At 50.8% G+C, this 18854-nt stretch overlaps 6 protein-coding genes across 6 annotated transcripts; 3 read left to right on the top strand and 3 right to left on the bottom strand.

Annotated features, from left to right (window-relative positions):
* Positions 1-709: 709 nt before the first annotated feature.
* On the top strand, positions 710-1810 carry ACET3X_009758 (uncharacterized protein; the record flags this gene model as incomplete). The annotated part of the gene is made up of 3 exons (XM_069455908.1): positions 710-942; positions 996-1610; positions 1663-1810. The coding sequence occupies 3 exons, from the start codon at positions 710-712 to the stop codon at positions 1808-1810; spliced, it is 996 nt and encodes a 331-aa protein (XP_069302591.1).
* A 1163-nt stretch (positions 1811-2973) lies between these two features.
* Positions 2974-4819, top strand: ACET3X_009757 (uncharacterized protein). The gene is made up of 4 exons (XM_069455907.1): positions 2974-3404; positions 3478-3730; positions 3798-4306; positions 4364-4819. The coding sequence occupies exons 1-4, from the start codon at positions 3087-3089 to the stop codon at positions 4703-4705; spliced, it is 1422 nt and encodes a 473-aa protein (XP_069302590.1). The 5' UTR covers positions 2974-3086; the 3' UTR covers positions 4706-4819.
* A 1372-nt stretch (positions 4820-6191) lies between these two features.
* On the bottom strand, positions 6192-7262 carry ACET3X_009756 (uncharacterized protein; the record flags this gene model as incomplete). Its single annotated transcript, XM_069455906.1, has 1 exon — positions 6192-7262. One exon carries the CDS (start codon positions 7260-7262, stop codon positions 6192-6194), a length of 1071 nt encoding a protein of 356 aa, XP_069302589.1.
* Positions 7263-10326: 3064 nt separating this feature from the next.
* Positions 10327-11738, bottom strand: ACET3X_009755 (uncharacterized protein). The gene is made up of 2 exons (XM_069455905.1): positions 10971-11738; positions 10327-10903 (listed from the first exon to the last, which is right to left on the bottom strand). The coding sequence occupies exons 1-2, from the start codon at positions 11308-11310 to the stop codon at positions 10467-10469; spliced, it is 777 nt and encodes a 258-aa protein (XP_069302588.1). The 5' UTR covers positions 11311-11738; the 3' UTR covers positions 10327-10466.
* Positions 11739-12076: 338 nt separating this feature from the next.
* Positions 12077-14081, bottom strand: ACET3X_009754 (uncharacterized protein; the record flags this gene model as incomplete). Its single annotated transcript, XM_069455904.1, has 6 exons — positions 12077-12738; positions 12799-12922; positions 12974-13343; positions 13391-13571; positions 13625-13807; positions 13928-14081. The coding sequence occupies 6 exons, from the start codon at positions 14079-14081 to the stop codon at positions 12077-12079; spliced, it is 1674 nt and encodes a 557-aa protein (XP_069302587.1).
* Positions 14082-15575: 1494 nt separating this feature from the next.
* Positions 15576-17702, top strand: ACET3X_009753 (uncharacterized protein; the record flags this gene model as incomplete). The annotated part of the gene is made up of 8 exons (XM_069455903.1): positions 15576-15668; positions 15722-15816; positions 15998-16155; positions 16201-16448; positions 16498-16795; positions 16856-17088; positions 17141-17372; positions 17461-17702. The coding sequence occupies 8 exons, from the start codon at positions 15576-15578 to the stop codon at positions 17700-17702; spliced, it is 1599 nt and encodes a 532-aa protein (XP_069302586.1).
* Positions 17703-18854: the final 1152 nt, after the last annotated feature.

The raw sequence follows: 18854 nt of genomic DNA, 5'->3' as shown, positions 1-18854 counted from the left end.
AAACACACCCCACCGGCGACATGAGGGAGACGACTGCTTCAAGCCTCAAGTGGTGAGCCACTACATTGTTCCGGACGGAAAGTCTGAGTACCGCCATTAATCGCCATGCACTATCGCTGTACCCAAGTATTCTCTAGGGCGGCTCTGCTGTCTCCGCGCACGCGTTGGCACCTGTAGGGTTTCATCACTCCCGTTTCGCGTCGCAGGGCCCCGGACCTGCTACATCACACGCCTGCACCACGAGCCCCATCGCTACATGCTGGACGCGCTCAGCGGTTGCTACACTACTAGCGAGCAGTTCCTGGACGATCAATGGGTCGATTTGCCAAGCTTTGAAGCTTGTAGGGTCACGGATCCAACGTGGAAGCCAGGGCGTCGGCGGGATCCAGTTGTCCGCCACACGCTCAACATCCGTCCTCCGAATTTTACTATGGCGTCTCAGATGCCCCCCAGGAGTCGTAGCTGCTTGTATAAGGTCCATTGGCCGCCCACCTTGTTTCCATACTCGTTTTCAGTTGGATCATCGGCGAGCTTCTTCTACCTTCCTACCTAATAATCAACCACATTCCTTACGGTTTACCTTCTCAGTCCCTGGTTGGACTTTAGACAATTTTTAATAATCGAATCCAAAGCGAGTCTTTGCTGGAGGTCCTTCTTTACGAACTTGTCTACTCACAAAAGAAAACTCAACAAACCTAAACCACTCAACATGCCTAGTGTATCAACCATCCTCAAGGGCCTTGTTGCCCTGGCGCCTCTTGTAGCTGCTGCCCCCGCAAACTACGCCCGTCAAGAGATGGCTTCCATGTCGAGCTCAATGGCCATGTCGTCCCCTAGCCCTGCGCCGGCAACCATCACGGAAACTGCAGGAGAGGCTGCCTCTCCAGCTGCGGGTGCACCAGCGGCTGCAGCAACATTGAGCGATGTTGACATCCTCAACTTGTGAGTACCATCAATTCCTTCAACAAAAAATCAGGGTCTGACAATGGATACAGCGCTTTGACCGCCGAGCATCTCGAATCGGCATATTATAAGCAGGGTTTCGCCAAGTTCCCTATGTCAGACTTCATGGCTCTCGGTCTGAGCGAAGGCCAGGTCAAGTCTTTGATGGGCGTTGGACAGACTGAGGCCACTCACGTCACTACTCTGCAGTCCGCTATCGCAGGAGCTGGCGCAAAGCCCGTCGAGCCTTGCCAATACAACTTCGACGCTGCCCTTGCCAGCGCCGACACCATGGTCAAGACCGCCCGTGTGCTTGAGGCTATCGGTGTTTCTGCCTACCTTGGTGCCGCTCCCCTTGTCAACTCTTCCGACGTTCTCGCCGCTGCTGGTTCCATTGTTACCGTCGAGGCCCGTCACCAGGCCTTCATCCGTATCGCATCCGGCGCCGAGCCGGTCCCTGCTGCTTTCGACACAGCTCTTCAGCCCCGCGCTGTCTTCACCCTGGCCGCTCAATTCATCACGGCCTGCCCTGAAGGATCCAACCTCAACATCCAGACTTTCCCCGCCATCGCTCTTCAGAACCCTGAGAAGGCCACCGTTGGTCAGAACCTGAAGCTTGCCGACCCCGCTCAACCAGCCGGTGCCTCTTTCTGCGCTTTCGTCGGACCGTAAGTCACATCATATGGTCCCTTGTGAGATCTACCTTCTAACGTATCACAGTAACGGCAACCAGTTTACCAAGATCGCCGACGGCAACTGCATGGTTCCGCAGGGCCTCCAGGGTGAAGTCTACATGATGATCACCAAGAGCGAGTCCGTAGCCGACGCCGAGGTCCTTGCCGGTCCCTCCGTTATCCAGCCCTCATAGATGCCTTCACCAGCATGACGACTCCACATTGTCTTCCGTTTCAATTTTTCACCAAAGACAATGGTTGAACGACCAGGGCGGGCGGGCGAGCAAAACATCACAGGAGCAAGATACGCGACTGTAGAAAGCGAGTATGTGTATATGGACGATTTACCTTTCCCCACAGTCGTTGAAATACAAGCGTTGATCTCAAGAACGGGGTTTTTTTCCTTTCGTGTTTCTTTTTTCCCTTGAAATGGCTTGTTGTGTATAACGTTGGGCGAGATACCCAAGCATGGTACGAGCGGTAGAGGTATGGAGGAGACGAATGGGCGTGGTTCCGCGAATCAGCTCAGGTAATAATAGCAGGTATAGCATGAACAGGAAAACGATTAACGATTTTCAAAGCGTTGACTAAACATGGCTGCGTGATACAAGTGATATGCAGCTTGCGACGTAGAGTGATTTGACTAGACTGACTTGTGACTGTATTGGGGGCTCCAACGAGATGAGTTTCATCTTCGCATTTTTTCGACACTTTAGGTTTGGTGCAAAATTAGTCGGATCGTGGTGCTCCGTGGGTAGAGGATGCCACGCTATGGATGATTTCGAACGCGCATGTTGACCGCAAACTTGCGACGTACCTAGGTAACGAAGCGTATTCACCTCTTTCATGACCAACCCTTCAGGAGCCACAGGTGTGATGTCTACAGCGTATACAGCATCTCGCTAGCGGCGGTTTACTGGCGGAGAATTAATATCGCCGAAGATTTTCCGCTCGCTTTGCTTTGCGAACCGCAAGCTCAGAGTTGCCGCGTGCTGATTGGCTGCGTACATAATATGGAGACACCTTCGCTTCCCCGCCTTGAGCGCATGCTTCTCCTGGTGCTAACAGAACGTCGGTGTAGGCTAGGAAGTGTCCAAATGCAGTGTTCTCGCAGTGCTTCGCTCCATTGAGTAAACCTTGCGAGGCAATCAGCCTAAGATTGAGCACTGGAGGTCTCAAGGGACCTATCGGGATAGTTTTTGTTGCGCATCACGCGGTTGTTGGTCGAAGAGTTGTTGAGCGTGCAGGAGTAAAACGTCATAGCCTTTGCGTGAACGGTTCATGTTCGTATTGCGCCAATCGCGTCAAAACTCTTATGCTACCTATCCACTAACGTTGGACTTGTTTATGGATAGACCTCTCCTCCCTCCAAGCTCGATCTTCAAGCTTCCTCGTCAATCACTCGCACTTTAAAAGCTCTAAGCGGCAACCAGGCTGTCAACCATTCCTGTCGACCCAAAAGCCCCAACAATGGCGTTCCAGAACGGCACCTCATCGACCTGTCTCGAGCAACCCATTGAGCTCCAAGACGTCTCTAACTACGTCTCTAAGCCCCAAAATGCCCAAATCGCAAACTCGAGCAACATGGGCGGCTTGCGACTTTCAGATACCAAAGGCGCCCAAGAAAGCGATCCGATAGAAAATCTACCGTCTCCAACGACCCAATCAGCAGCCAAGCTGGAGCGATGGAACCATCCGCGATCAAATTTCTTCAAGACTTCGGCGGCCTTTTGGAGTTTCATTGTCATGGGGAGCAATGACGCTGCGTACGGAGCTCTAATACCCTATGTGAGTTTGACATACCTTCGAGAGAAGCCACAATCCACAGGAAGCAGGGAGAGCATGCTGACAATCACTTTAGTTGCAAGAGTACTATAGCCTCACTTTCGTCGTCATATCGCTGGTGTTTTTATCTCCGCTAGTCGGCTACACGGCTTCCGCACTATTAAACAACACCATTCATATCAAATTTGGCCAGAGAGGTGTTGCGGTCATAGCGCCAACGTGTCATCTCATCGCGTATGTGGTTATTGCGGTGCATCCTCCATACCCGGTGCTCGTCGTCATTTTTATGTTGGCTGGCTTCGGTAATGGTCTTGCTGATGCTGCGTGGAGTGAGTAGCTGTCCCATTCCTCATCTCCAAAAGATGGAAGGGGAAATTAGTTACTGACTTGACGCAGATGCCTGGATCGGCAATATGGCGAACCCGAATGAAGTGCTAGGTTTCCTACACGCCTTCTACGGTGTGGGCGCCGTGCTTTCTCCCTTGATAGCAACGACTATGATTACAAAGGGGAACAGACTACCCTGGTATACGTTCTACTATGTTATGATCGCCATGGCAGTCATAGAACTAGCGACCTCGACAACAGCCTTCTGGCGCGAAACCGGTGCCAAGTTCTGTGCGGCCAACCCACGTACCAGCGATACGAAAGACAACAGGATGAAGGAGGCTCTCCTCCGTCTTCCGCATGCACGCGTCACATGGCTCTGCGCACTCTTCTTACTCGGATATGTGGGTATTGAAGTTGCGCTTGGTGGTTGGATCGTCAAATTCATGCTCGAGGTGCGTGACGGTGAGGAGTTTGCGAGTGGAATGGTAGCGACTGGCTTTTGGATGGGTATTACTGTTGGGAGGATTGTGTTGGGCTTTGTGACGCCGAGAATAGGGGAAAAGTTGGCTATTACCGTAAGTCCTTTCTTCGCATATGCATTGTCTCTTCCTCATACTAATTCAAGGCACCAGATCTACCTCCCCATTACAATGGCCCTCGAACTCATCTTCTGGCTTGTCCCCCAATTTTACGTCTCGGCTGTTGCGGTAAGCTTCCAGGGGTTTTTCCTCGGTCCCTTATTCCCTGCTGTCGTGGTCGCCGCTACAAAGCTTCTGCCACGCCATTTGCATGTGGGTGCGATTGGTTTTGCGGCAGCTTTTGGCGGTAGTGGAGCTGCCATTTTTCCATTTGCGGTTGGAGCTATCGCGCAGGCGAAAGGTGTACAGGTGCTGCAGCCGATTATTCTGGCGCTGTTGGGCGTAATTTTGGTGTTATGGCTCGGGTTGCCGAGGATACACAAGAAGGAGGAGTAAGGTGTTGGAAGATTGTTAGACTGATGTCAAAGATGGTGGATAAGAGAAAGACACTGGAGATACCAGGAAATTGTATGTGTGCTACGTGGGTGCGTCGACTGTAGATATACAGAAACATCTATCCTTGAGTATGTATGCCATCGATAGGAAGTATCTTATACACCAAAAAGCCCGGTTTCGCAGCTCACATATACTATTAAAAAATCATTACCACCCTCAGCCCATCCACATTCTTCCTTCTGATCATAACTACCATTCCGTACTCTTTCTAATCGTCGTTTTCTCATTTCCGCTTATCCCCCTACCGACCATCGCACCGACTTTCGTTCCATCTACCAAATTGACATCCGTTAGTACATGACTTTTCAAACTCCATCCATCATTACACATCATGACTCACGAGTCAAAATATCCGCTCTATGCATAACCCTCTCCCACAAGTCTTCTACTGCATCGATCAAGGTATCCGTTTGGCCGCTCTGCTCAACAAGCGTCCAACCACTGTCCCATAGAGGTTGCCTGATGGCAAAGAGTTTCGCTGTATACGAAGAAGTTGCAGTTACTGAGATAATGGCTGATTGGTTTCCGGTGTCCAATTTCCTCGCAGTGAAGACGACTTTGTAAAGAGTGTTCTTGTCAGAATTTGTGGCGGCAACGAGAGGAGCAATTTCTATCCATTAACGCAATGTTAGCCATTCGTTCATCTGCATCTCGCTGAGACCGTCTTTCTCTCTTTCTCCGATCTGGAGCGCCGATACATGGATGATAACACATACCAATAATCCACCCTTTCACCAGTTCAGCAAACTGCAGCTGTCCCAGTTTATCCAATCCAGTTGCTGTTGAGCTGTTGAACGCATGGCTGTGTTTTGTCACAATGTTGACTGTCGGTAGTGGAGTCTGTGTTTTAGGAAATAAGCGCATGGAAGGTTTCTTGATAGGGCATCTCGGTTGGGCCGGCGGCTTGCCACGAGCATTGTCGCCGGCGAATGTGGAGGCCTCAGATAATGAGGAAGGTATGGAATTGGTCTTGACGATCAGGCCATTGATTCGGGATTTGAGGTCTGCGAACTGCGGGGCCAACATTTTGGGCCGATTTTAGTGATTTGGTGATGAGTTCGGAGATTTGAGTAAGATTCTGTAATCGACGAAAGCTGTAGATGACCGTACGAAGTTCAAGAGTAGCAGCATGGCAAGTGTGGTAGGTGCCGTGCATGCTGAGAGCGTTCGAGGAATCGTGCGCTGGGTGCGAACGCTCTTGCTACCGTCACAGCGAAGTAAAGCACAGTCTGCGACCCAATGGTAACGACAGATGTCCAGACTAATGGCCACATCGGGAAGGAAAACTTCTATACTCTTAGAGGAAATTACACACTGTATGTTGAGAGGCAATCTTCGTGCTCTCCAGGGCATTTCGTCTGCGCAAACACCATACATGTGGACACTCCAACTCTGTCGCTCCTTTAGTCACACTCAGTCATTCTTCCTAGTAAGAATTTATTTCTGCCTCATCCTTCTCCCCCTCAATCGTGCCCTCCCTCTCCTCAAAGGTCTTGGAAAGGCTCTTGGCCTTCTCTTGCGCAATCTGCATCCCCGCACCTGCCGCTGCTTTGAGTCCTTCTGCCATAGCAATCGCAACCTGCTTCATCATCACCATAGTATCACCAGCAGCGAACACGCCCGTGACGTTAGTCTCGTTGAACATTGCGTTTGCAATCTTGATATGTCCACCCATCGCTGGTTCCACTGTCTCGACACCGAGCTGCTCGATGAGGTGTTGCGCGCGGTTGACTGTAGCAGGTTTGTGAACGATAAAACCACATTTAAATGGTTCGCCGGTCTCGAAGTGAATCGTTACGCCATCTGTGTGGCTTGGGCCGTTGTTCACTAGGCGCACGATTTTCCGCTCGTCGAGCGTTGCACCAAAGGCCTTCGCCAGTTTAATAGCGTCCTGTAATGACGCTTCCTGCTTGGTGGGTCCGTTGCTGAATATGGTAATGGAAGTAGGTTCGAGTGGAATAGCCATTTGTACGAAGTGCGTGTACATTGGGCTGTCAAAACCCAGTATGCCAACTGCACTTCCGCGTTGCTCGTAGCCATCACAGGCTAGACATTGGTATATATGCGCTGGCCAGTTGTCCTTGTAGCCTTGTATCTCGGGGAGAACATCTTTCGAACCAGTAGCTAAGATGATCTTCTTTCCCTTGTATGAGTGCCCCTCGCTGTCTGTGACTTCGAAGCCATCGTACAGCTCCTTCTCATCAGGAACCAATAATTGCTTCTTGCATGCGTGGGTGATCGTAGTAGCTTGAAAACAAACGGTATCGTAACGGGATTCGATTTGTTCGCGAGCTATGCGACCGAATTCTCGGGGGTTGAAGTGATCGCGAGACGCTACCGTATGCATGTGTGTAACGCCTTCATTACGATACTGCTGACTATCGAACACAATAGCTGTACTACGCGTTCTGGCGCAGGTGAGCGCGGCATTCAGCCCCGCTGGACCTGAGCCGATGATGAGTATGTCGAAGATCTGAGGTCGAACTCGGAGCACCATCTTGTTTTGTCTGCCGTGTATAGCTTTGTGGAAGTATGTTTCGGATCAGCGTAGGGCTTGCGCGAGACAAGGCGATCTGGAAATTCGAGAGTCTCTAAGGGTTGTGTTTCGTTTGTCGTCTGTTCAAGCCAGCCTAATATACTGTGAGCACTGGACTTCTGCAGCACGAAAATCTCCGGTGCAAGTACAGTCTCGGACATGTTTCTCATAAACACACGGCGTCATCTAACGCCTTGAGGTAAAGAGACTGTATTGCGCATGATATTCAACAGTAAAGTCCCCGGTTCTGTGCTAGAAGCGCACCTAGGCAGTGTTGGAATGTCTCCGACAAAGTTCCCGCACTCAACCTTGTATACTCCGCAAAGTCTCCTCTCCCTACCTTGCAGTATGCGTCTGGCTTCCGGTACAAACTGCATCGAATGCGCCGTCTCTGGGATAACGATCGTGTCGTGGCACGAGTGATGATGCCCATGCGATCTCCGAGACGTTAGGTCGCCATTTGGACAGTGGATGAATAGTGCTCGCGCTCATAGTGCGGTCTGTTGCAGCAAATCGTGCTTTGTCGCGACATTAGTAACACGGAACATTTTTTCCCTACAACAGGAGACTTGATTAGATACAATCAGACTATGTGAGTTTATGGCGTGATGGTGGGAGAGTAAGAGCATCAAATTACCCTGAAGGCGTCTGTCACTGGACCGTGCTAGCACGAACCCCGTATCCATCCGCACTTTTTACTTCCCAAACAGGTCAACCACACCAAATTTGATAAGCTTCAAATCCAAGCTACAGTAGGCTATAATAGGCTACAATAGAGGAAGGTCCAGTAAGGTCTTCGCTGTGTAACTCAATCCGCCAATTACTGATCATGTTATGCAGGCTAGGTATGATGGCATCAGCAGAACGAGCGACAGCATACCCAATTAACAGCGCGCTTTTCGGCGATAGAGGTTAACTCGCTAGGAGAAAAGAGCTGTGGGATAGTTGCGCACTGTGCTTATCCGGATGTGAGCGCGCTCTAAGCAATCCAAGGACCTGGATCGAAAAGTGTCTCGCTACACCAACACACCCAGGTGGATTTTATTGACGCTAGTTAGGCACCAGTCCTGTTGTTGAGCTCCACTGCCTATGATAACCTCGTAGGTACTGAGTTGGATCCGAAACTTGATCTCGTATCAACTGGGAAATCTTTTCGTACATTTGGCCCGTGTGATGCTGCTGCCTCCCTTAGCTCGATGCTTCGTACCTTATATCACTGGTTGGCGCCCCTGATTTTATCACGTTCTGTCTCAACACCTAGGTAATATTATTAAGAACCATTCCCTTCCAGATCTTTCAGGTCTTCCAAAGTATCTGCAATCCAACCAAACTACCACTTTTGTCAAGATTTCAATACAAGCGATGTAGGCAGCGACCATGAAACCATTGTTTCGATATAGACATGCTGACTTTTGGCCTAGGTATACCTCAACCGCCGAGAGAATAGACTTCACAGGCGCATACACAGTGGCTCGGGCTGGGCTTTTGAAGGTCAAGCTACAGGCACTGAACAACGTGTTAACTAAAACTCCGTTCGATCGTCACAAACAGCTACAGTTCTATGAAATTATCAGGAGAGCCCCATCGTACACGAATATCTACGGCTCAGAAGATCTCTACTTCTGCACCAAGGAATTGACACGACCGGACGAAATTCCTGACGTTTATGTCAGGGCGTACACTGAAGTACTAGAGTCACGACACTTCACCAATGTATACCGCAAGCGCTGGACACCATTTGCGACACTTCCCTCGAAGAGATTTTCTGCAACGCAGAGCAGACACGTAATTGCCGTACCATACACATGCGTGGATAAGGCTAACTATGCTAAAGTCAAACCTTTCCCATTTCTCCGGCTTCCCTATGAGCTTCGACTCCAGGTGTACGATCGTCTCATACCGCATCTTGCCTATATCCCCATGCTCTCTCCGAAATACGCAAAAACGGAACGGTCGTTTCCGCAGAATCTGGGAATAATGCGTACGAATAAACAGATACATGACGAGGTCGACAAAGATTGCTTCGATCGGCACGTACTCCTACTCAAAGCCAGCAGGGTTACAAAACTAAGAACAACCCGAAATTACTTCACATGCGATAATTCAGAAGATTACGCGGACCGATACACGAGCATCGGGAATTCGAAGGTCGGACGCCAAATAACCCAGCTCGAGATTCAAATTTTACCGACTGAAGAGTCTCGTGAGGACTCGCTTCGTAAGTCCTTTTCAATGGCAGACACAGTTTCTCTGCGACAGATCTGCTCTGTCCTGCCAAATCTCGAGTCCATTCTCTTTTCGTATCCTAAACCGGATCCAAGAAGCACAGCTCTGATCGATGAGCTATGGGAACCAGTCAAACCACACATGAAAGGTTCCCCGTACGATCGCAACCGGAAGGTCACGCTTGAGTGGATCTCTAATCAGCTTTGGCTGATACCAGGAAGACCGCCTCGCATTTTATGGGATCTGACCTACTTTCCGAACGAATGATGAAGGAATTGATCAAGAAGAATGGAGGTCTTGATCTAGCGCGGAGTGTAGCTGCTACAAAGGAAGACTCGCAAAGATGGACTGAGGTCAGAGTGGCAGTCCTCGAGGCTTTAAAGAAGGACTGCGACTTGTCCTCAACAGACAAGCCTGGATATAAGCAAGCGTTCACGAGATCAAGGGATGACTGTGTCAATATGCATTTACTGTATTTGTTTGAACGTTTCGTAGGCGGTGAATTTGCAACCAGATAGTCGTGGCGAACTATGGCTATACCGTACCCCGTATCCGACATTGGTCATAATGCTCTGCGCGTGGATGTTTTGCATGCAATATAGTATGTTGCGTATGGATCACTCCAGCTCGTGGTACATAGATGAGCTGACAGTTATGGAGATGTACTGAGACGTGTTCCCACGGTACAGCCGTGATCTAGGCAAGGTCTGATTTTGTTTGGAAAACGAAAGCTGTTTATGTAGTTAATTGAACTTCAGCATGTCTGTCCCAGATTTTTACTGTCAGACTGCTGACTGCAAGCTCCTCTAAAATAGAAAGATTGAACGCTGAACGTACTATACAAAGACGCGAACTCTTCGCACCTTCACCAATGTTCGCTCTCTACCCTTGCATGCCCTTGTATGGAATTTTGAACGTCCGAATACCCATTGTGGAATTTCACAATCCCAACCGGTGCGTCTCTCCATATCCAAGTGACATGACGCCGTGTTCGAATGGTATCACCTCGTCTACTGATTGCATTGGTGAGCCCCATGTAACAACGCCCCTGCCATCGACTGCATATGCCCCACCAACCTGCCATCGACATGCTCCTTCTCCGATCTGTTGTCCCCAGACACCCTCGTTTCTCCGGAGCATGACCTGATTGTACCCATTCCTAGGATGCAGCACATGGCCCCAGGTAGCTATGCCTAGGCCCCACAGCGCGTATAGTTCCCGGTCTTGATCTACTACCACGTCCACGTTCCAGGCTCCACCGAGCTTCTTGAGCCACTCTGTGGTTGCAGCAGGCGTGCAGTGGGAGACTGCGACGAAGTGGATCGAAGTGTGGCGGTTCGCGAGGTTTCGGAGCGAGAGGAAGAGTTTCTCGGTGACTTTTGTGGAAATTAGTCTATTTCAACCATTGCAGCCAACCTGAGCCTCTGAGGAGATGATACTCACAAGGACACCCGCAGAACCTCAGGAACAGCAGTATAGTCGGCCGGCCATCGGTTGTTGGAAATTTCAACTTTGCGTGTGCTTGTGCTCGATCTCCAATATTCGGTGGCTTGCGCACCGGGATCTGGGGCGGTGGAGGCGTCGTCCAAGATTGTAGGGCTTTTGGTACACCCCATTGTACGTTTGCGAACGGGTTGGCGAAGCCTGCATCTCCTCCATCGGTGCCATTGGCGTTCCCCTTCTTCGTGTTTCCACTGCCAAACAAGTCGTCGGATTTGGGAAGCTTGACGTTGCCCAACCCTGCTTTGCGCAGGGCTATCTTGGTCCCTAGCGAACTGAACATGTCTCCTGACACCGCTGTTCGGCGGCCGTGATTCGGATGCCGATCGGTCTGAAGCCGGTTCTAGGCCTGCCGATGATTGTGTAGGATTCCCGGATTGTGTAGGATCGTGACCGTGTCGTGTGGGAATTGTGCCAAATTATGCAGACGTGGTACGAGCTGGATGGCCGGCTTAATCAATCCAGGAGGGAAGCAGGTCAAAAGCGCCGTCGAGTGTAAGAGTTGTGCGGAAAAGCTTCGGTCGCGCCGACATAGTGCTGATCTTGTAGCCACGACGCGTTGCGGACCATGCATCTGAAACGGAGGCTGTGGCACGGACACCTGGACTGATGTCCGGGGAGGTGGAGCGAAATAGCCCGACGACCATAGTCCAAGTCACGGTGTTGCAGTTGGCAGACTGCAGCTTGTGCAACTCTGTAGAGGAGGATGGCGAACATGTTGGGTCCTGCTGTCACTTGACCAGCAACGGCGTTACTCGCGGCGTCACGTGAGGAGGCGCTAAATGGCCTGGGGCTAGGAGGATTTGGGCAAGCGAACCTCGGAAACCTCCATGGTCGTCAAGTCCAACTATCGATTCGCGCGGCGTATCAGATGCATCGCTATCTAATTACAAATCTAAAGGAGGTATCATCACAGGCGGTAGTAACAGCAACACGCGTCGGGTATCCTATCGTACAGACGCTCCATGTCTCCACCAACGCCAATCCCATCTCGTCGAATCTTCATTACGAACACGCTGCACCAGCCGTCGTGCCACGCGTTTTGGCTCTCATCGCTTGTATGCAAAGATTGTCCTGCACTCAAGCAAGGTCTGGCGCTTTACGCACTCTTGCACAATCTCTTCGTCTTCCCACCACCACTTCGGTTCGTCCGGAGCGTCGTCCACAAAGCTGCCCCAGATGTCTTTCCAGAAGGCCCGGCCAATAATCATCGAGAGCTCATCATTTACGTTGGCCACATCGGCGTCGAGAGCGCATGGCAGCGTCATGCTCTGATCGTCTTCTTGAACGAGCATCTCGAACCCGGCAGCTGTTAGCCAGCCTGGAACCAACGAGCATGGCTTCGAGCATCTGAAGTCTCGTTCCAAGTTTACAGAGAGCCTATCCTCGATCCACACTCGCATCAGTGGGCCGGTCGTCTTGCGTACTGGGGCAGCGTCCATGATCCTGATCTCCAGGAAGCCACCAGGAGCAAGCAGCTTGTGACATTCGCTGAACAGTTCTGGCAGCTTGGCGGATGGTACCAGCGACGGCAACGTCGATGCTCTTATATGCGAGAAGTAGTCTTCTGGGTAAGGCAGTGGAACGGCACCGAGCTGGCGCACTGTCAAGTATGATACGTTGCCCGGTAACTGAACAGGTCGCGGGGGCTTGGTGGTAAGAAAGTGTACTGTTTGCGACGGATGCATAGCCGACAGTTGGTATACCTCAGCTAACGTCGACCATTAGAGCTTGCACGGCAGCGTGACACAAGGACACAACATCAACTTACAGAGATTTCCATATAGTTCAAGAATCCTCCCGGTGTTACATTCGGGCTGCGGCAAGGTCCGTTCCCGACCCAAATTCAGCATTTGGAAACCCGTCAACAACCACAGTTGCTTTTCAAGGACCAACTGTTCAATCATTAGCAGAGCCCGGCGCGCATCTACGGCATTACCACACACCTCTTCATCAACGTCTCCGCCTGCGTTACATTGCCAGTCTTCCTTGAGTCGATCCAAGATAACCTTTGGACCGGCGCCTTCCATCCTACGGATGAAGCGTTGAAACCGAGTGAGCTCTGATGTGGTACCTTGAGTAACTGTGACCTTCTTAAGAGTCAGACGTGACTGCATCTGCATCTCCGAAGGTACACCTCTTGGAGTGAGACACTGCCATTGCGAGAGAGGCTTGCAGGAGATCTCCGAATTTGCGCCACTATTCACTTTCAACATGTGCCTCGCGTCCTCATGTGATTTCTCCTCCGGGATGCTATTACGCAGCTCCAATGCTTCCAGTTTGAGGGTCGCTTCAGTCTCCATGGGCTGTGGCCATCTACGAATAGTAAGCATAAATTCAACAATGGTAAGAATATCACTCACCCACTGTCAACCCTCTTCGTTTCTGGCATTGAGATGGGTATGGCATGCTCATTTTCAGGGCTCGCTGTACTGGCACGAGTTCGGCTCGTTACGAATGACTTGGGACTGACGCGGCTTGCGTGCGTCGCGTCGTCGCTGCTGTCCACTGTAGTAGGAGTTCTCACCTCGTGCTGTCGGTCATCTGTCACATGTCATAAGCACATATTCACATCGACCTTACGCTCCATCACTTACCCGAGATGCGCGACCTGGTGGAGCCCGTATTTCGGGATGATATATCACCTTCCAGCTCTGGTACTTCATGTTGACGCGGATGCAGAGGATCTCCAGATGGAAGTGTCGCGGAGAGAGAACTTGTGTACGTCCAGCCAGGTTGCAGCTCGGGATCCTTGAGACTCTGCGTGCGGGTCAAGTCAACTTCAGTTGTCACAGTAATTGCCGTTCTCTGTAAGTTTGTAGTCCGTCCAGTTGATGGCCGTAGTATCTTTGGTTTCATACTCTTCGCCTTCTTCAGGCCCGACGACCACCATAACTCACGATCAGTTGAGCCGGAGTTTGTCGAACTAATTGAGGTTCGTGAGGTTGAAGTGTTGATGGAGTTCGACCTAACGGATCGCTCCTTGGTCTTTCGTTCCCTCCGCGCTCCCACGGATTCCGCCTCTTTGTCCAGCGGTAAGTCGGTCGCGAACATATTCGATTACAGTGGCGAGTCTAGTGGGGTGCAGCGGGGCCACTATAAGTTGATGATCCAAGGAGTGGGAACGAGGGCTTGCCTGAAGGCTATCAAACCCTCAAGACTAGTCGTACCTCCGGACGGAAAAGTAGTCAAGCACCTGGGTGGACCGTGTCGCAATTGTAAAGCGAGTCACACAACGGTCCCTTGTTTCCGCGGCATCGAAACGCTGTCGCACTACTCAGACCGTGGCGTTATTGACCTTTTGAAACTAATGCTAGGACTTCCCTGATCCGAACACATGCGCTAGCGCTGCTCTGTTGTGCTTCGATGCACAGCGCAGAGTCGCTCGGCGCACCGTGAGCTTTCGGGTTGTCGACCATACTGTTGGAGAGAGATATCGATACACGTGGTATGAGCGTGCAAAGCAACCCCATCTCGATTCGGGTCTTCCCCGAAAAAGCAAACTGTCGGGCTGTACAGCAGTTGCGACAGTCCAGCTTATCAGGCTCTCTTTTGCAGTCCTCGGTCATTCCGTCCAAGGTTCTGCAGGAAACGCTTGTGGCTGGCTACGATTCGCAATGACGGCTGCTAGGGAAAATAACCGATATGACGCCGCCAACCTTGACTTATTTCCGCTGTGAACTGCGAACCTGACTAGAATGGTGATCACAGCTGATCCATACTGACCGGGACTGGAAAGTTAAACGGGAATGCCGGTACCATGGACAGAACAAGCAGCAAGGCCGCTGAACCGACATGGCGGAAAGAGCTGTAAGCCATATGCGCATAGTTGTTGTCAATGTTGCCAGAAGGAATCCACAAGGGTGAGCAGAAGGTTCTACTAAGGCTTTTAGTCGCCCCGTCATTTTGCTGCAGATGCGGGAGGGGCACCAAAGACAACATACCGACCAGTCATGGCCCAGTCTGATCTGCATTGCATGTTCCTGACTAGCGTAAACTAGACTCCCCCAACCCCTGACTCGCTTCCGTCAAGCCACTACGGCACAAGGCTAGACCGCCCACCCTCAAGTACGCTGCAAGATTCTCCGCTTCAGCTGCACGACAACGCTCCTGCCGCCGTGCCATCGACTTGTGCTACGCATGAGGCAGCCGTCCCAGATGGTCATGCCGTCACTCCGTCCAAAATCTTCTTAGGGCGTGCTTTTTACCCTGCTGCGCGCTATGGACCCCCTTGACTTTCCCCGCCCATCCCTTACGCTACATACTACTTCGCCTTGCGCGTACCCTTTGTTTAGCACAGTTCGCCCTACCTTTCATATTTCCCAAAGCATTTTTGCAGGAACTTTGCTTATGGCGCCAATATAACCGATCGTGTCTGCGATTGATTCCAGGCCATATACCTTTTCGTTCCGAATCGTTCATGTTTGCTTCTACCGCACGTGCGTGACACAAATATAGTCGACGCAGGGCTAGTCGGCGTAGATCCCTCTCTCTTTATCTACCGAGCATTGAAACCCCCAACCGGTGGTCATCTTCACGTTTGCAATCATGGAGTCCATCCGTTCCTCAATCGAGTCGCTCAATGTGTACATCGGCCGGTCAACCTTTGGAAGGATATTTCGTCTTCACGGCTGTGGGCATGTATGTTTGATGAGGACATTGGTTACGTTGGATATGGCTGACTGTGTCTGCAGAAAGATGAGATCCTGCATACAAAGTTCACCACTGAGGTGCGGGCGGGACTTACATCCTTCTTCACGATGGCATACATCATAGCAGTCAATGTAAAGTTCTCAATGTGGTGTGTCTTTATACGTATTAATAGACCCAGGCTACTATTCTTGCCGACACTGGGGGCAACTGCGTATGCAACGATGCTGTAGACCCTATATGTTTGACGAACACCGAGTACCTCATCTGCAAGCAGGGTAAGGACTTTCTGGATGCTCAGTAACCTCGTCTGACCCGAGCTCAGATTTAAACCGCAACCTCATCACCGCAACAGCGGCCGTAGCCGGCTTCAGTTCGTTTCTCTTTGGGTTCTTCACCAACATGCCCGTTTGTCTCGCACCAGGCATGGGCCTCAACGCGTACTTTGCTTATCAGATTGTCGGCTTCCACGGAACCGGCCTGATCTCCTACAATCTGGCACTCACCTCGGTCTTTGTCGAAGGCTTCATCTTTGTGTTCCTATCTTTGATCGGCATGCGACAATGGCTCGTCAAGATCATACCAGTATCCCTCAAGATTGCTGCAGCGTGTGGTATAGGGCTGTTTCTCGCGGAGGTTGGACTGAGCTCCAATGCGGGTATTGGTGCAATTGCAGGCTCGAAGAGTACTCCACTTGACATAGCGGGGTGTCCAGATCAGTACAAGGATGAGTTTGGCTCATGCACAAGTCACAAGATGACTTCTCCTACTGTAGGATACACGTTACTTCCTCATAAGATATTACTAATACCTCTCGCAGATGTGGCTCGGTATCATGTGTGGTGGCATCTTAACAGCTTATTTGATGACGTACAAGGTCAAGAGCGCCATGATTCTAGCCATCTTACTCGTGTCAATTATCTCATGGCCACGAGGTACATCAGTCACATTCTTTCCTGATAATGAGATTGGCGACGACCGCTTCGAATTTTTCAAGAAGGTGGTCAATTTCCATCCCATCAATCGCACTTTGAACGCTCTGGACTGGGACATCAATCGAGCACCTGGCCACTTCGCCCTCGCCCTGTTTACTTTCCTCTATGTCGACATCATCGACTGCACGGCTACGCTCTATTCCATGGCACGTTTCTCTGGCGTTGTTGATGCGGAGACTGGAGACTTTCCACGATCAACGATTGCTTATTGCACCGACGCTTTCTGCATCTCCATGGGTGCACTCCTCGGTTGTTCACCTGTGACGGCTTTCATCGAGAGCGGTGCTGGAATTGCAGAAGGCGGAAAGACTGGGTTAACAGCCATGGTCTGTGGTATCTGCTTTCTCATCTCCATGTTCTTCGCACCTATCTTTGCCTCGATACCGCCATGGGCTACTGGTAGTACATTGATCCTGGTAAGTCGCCCTTTATCAGATCTTCAAGACATTGTCATTAACAACTACACAGGTTGGTTGCCTCATGATGCGACAAATCTCGTCCATCAATTGGCGGTACATTGGCGATGCGATTCCAGCCTTCGTAACCGTGATGTTCATCCCGTTCGGATACAGCGCGGCCTACGGTCTCATTGCGGGCTTGATGGTCTACACCGCACTCAATGGCATGATTTACCTCACCAAGATTGTCTCATGCGGTTACATCGTTCCCGACGACGAAGATCACCGCGAATACTGGACTAGTAAGTTTCACCACATTTCCCTGCCTTGTCGGCGCACTTCCTCACCAGGCATCCATCAATGTTACCAGCCACTAACAAACAAACCCAGTCAAACCTGCTGGCAGACTCCCCTGGTTTATCACCGCATCCCATAGCCTCGCAGATCGTGTGCGGGGGACCCACACGCCAAACTCCCGTGATGCAATTTCCATTCGGAGTACTGAATCGGAGTGGAAGTACCACGATCGGATTGGCTCAAACGGGTCCAATCGTGAGCTTGACTCCGTCGTCATACAAGCCTTGCCCACAGATCCTCGCCGGGAGAAGGTTTTCAAATCAATGGGGAGATAATGGCGGCTGTGATTGGCAGGGGAGTGTTTCTGTGCATTAGAGTTTCGCGCTTATAAAATGAATCATCACGAGTCATATCAAATTGCGGACTACCTGATTGTTGCCTGTCATTATTTTGATATCATATTCTTCGACACCCATGGTTACTGACAAAAAATACTTTGAGCACTGTCTTTGGCCGGGTACGTTTTCCGCGTCTGAGGTTGCATCAATTCTGGTTCACAAACTCTGGATCGGGTCAACGCTTTCGCTAAACAACAGGATTGGGATCGCGGCGTTCGTATCCGTCGACTAGTTCAACCTTGCTCTAAACCTCCTTCGGCTCCTCCAAAGGCAAGCACAAGTAACGATACAGCACTCTTGCAAGCCAAGAAAACCCAGTAGCGCACCAAACCGCCCTCCGGGATCTACTTGTCGTCTTCTTGTTTTTCCCTTCTAGCTGGACGTGCCTAAGGTGTGCCAATCGGTGTGATCGACAAACTCTATGATTGGCGCGCCGCCTTCCGAGCCGCGTATTCGCAAGCTGCACGGCTGGGGTGCCGATCGCTATACATTCGGAAGTGTCTTGCAGCGGCACTTGACTCACAAGAAATGGCACTACCGGTGCCTAACATCAATCCGCAACCGACGTGCATTTGCAGTCATGTCATCATCGAGTGTCGACACGTCTCTTATCGATACGACAAAAAGCAACTTGAGCTAAAGATCAGTTCGGTATCACGCCTATATATCTGAGAAAACAAATTGCCGCCTCTTGCCTACAATAGTGTGTACCATACGTGCGGGGCTCGTGTTACGTTGATAACGGTCAGTTCTTCCAACTTTGGTACGGGTCCTCGGCATGCTTATCAATCAAGCTTAACGACAAGACGAATTTCTTTTTGTAAGGCTGAGAAGGATAGCGCATGACAGCTCGGCATGTACATAAGTCTGTTTCGCTTCAAACATCGTCGTCTTCCCAATGGGGTATGCTCCACACACACTCATCAAACCTCAAACTAACCCCAGAGAACGTGTACCCACCATCGCTTCTGCAACATCAGTTCGCCCAGCAGTTTCTTTTTCCTTATCTCAACTCAACACAATGCGCCGCCGTCGACCTGCCACACTGATCCAGTTACGAAGCTTGCGTCGCTGCTAAGCAGGAAATGG

This window comes from Alternaria dauci, chromosome 10, assembly GCF_042100115.1.
Source record: "Alternaria dauci strain A2016 chromosome 10, whole genome shotgun sequence".
Lineage (NCBI taxonomy): Eukaryota > Fungi > Ascomycota > Dothideomycetes > Pleosporales > Pleosporaceae > Alternaria > Alternaria dauci.
This window is presented reverse-complemented; position numbering and strand designations above follow the sequence as displayed.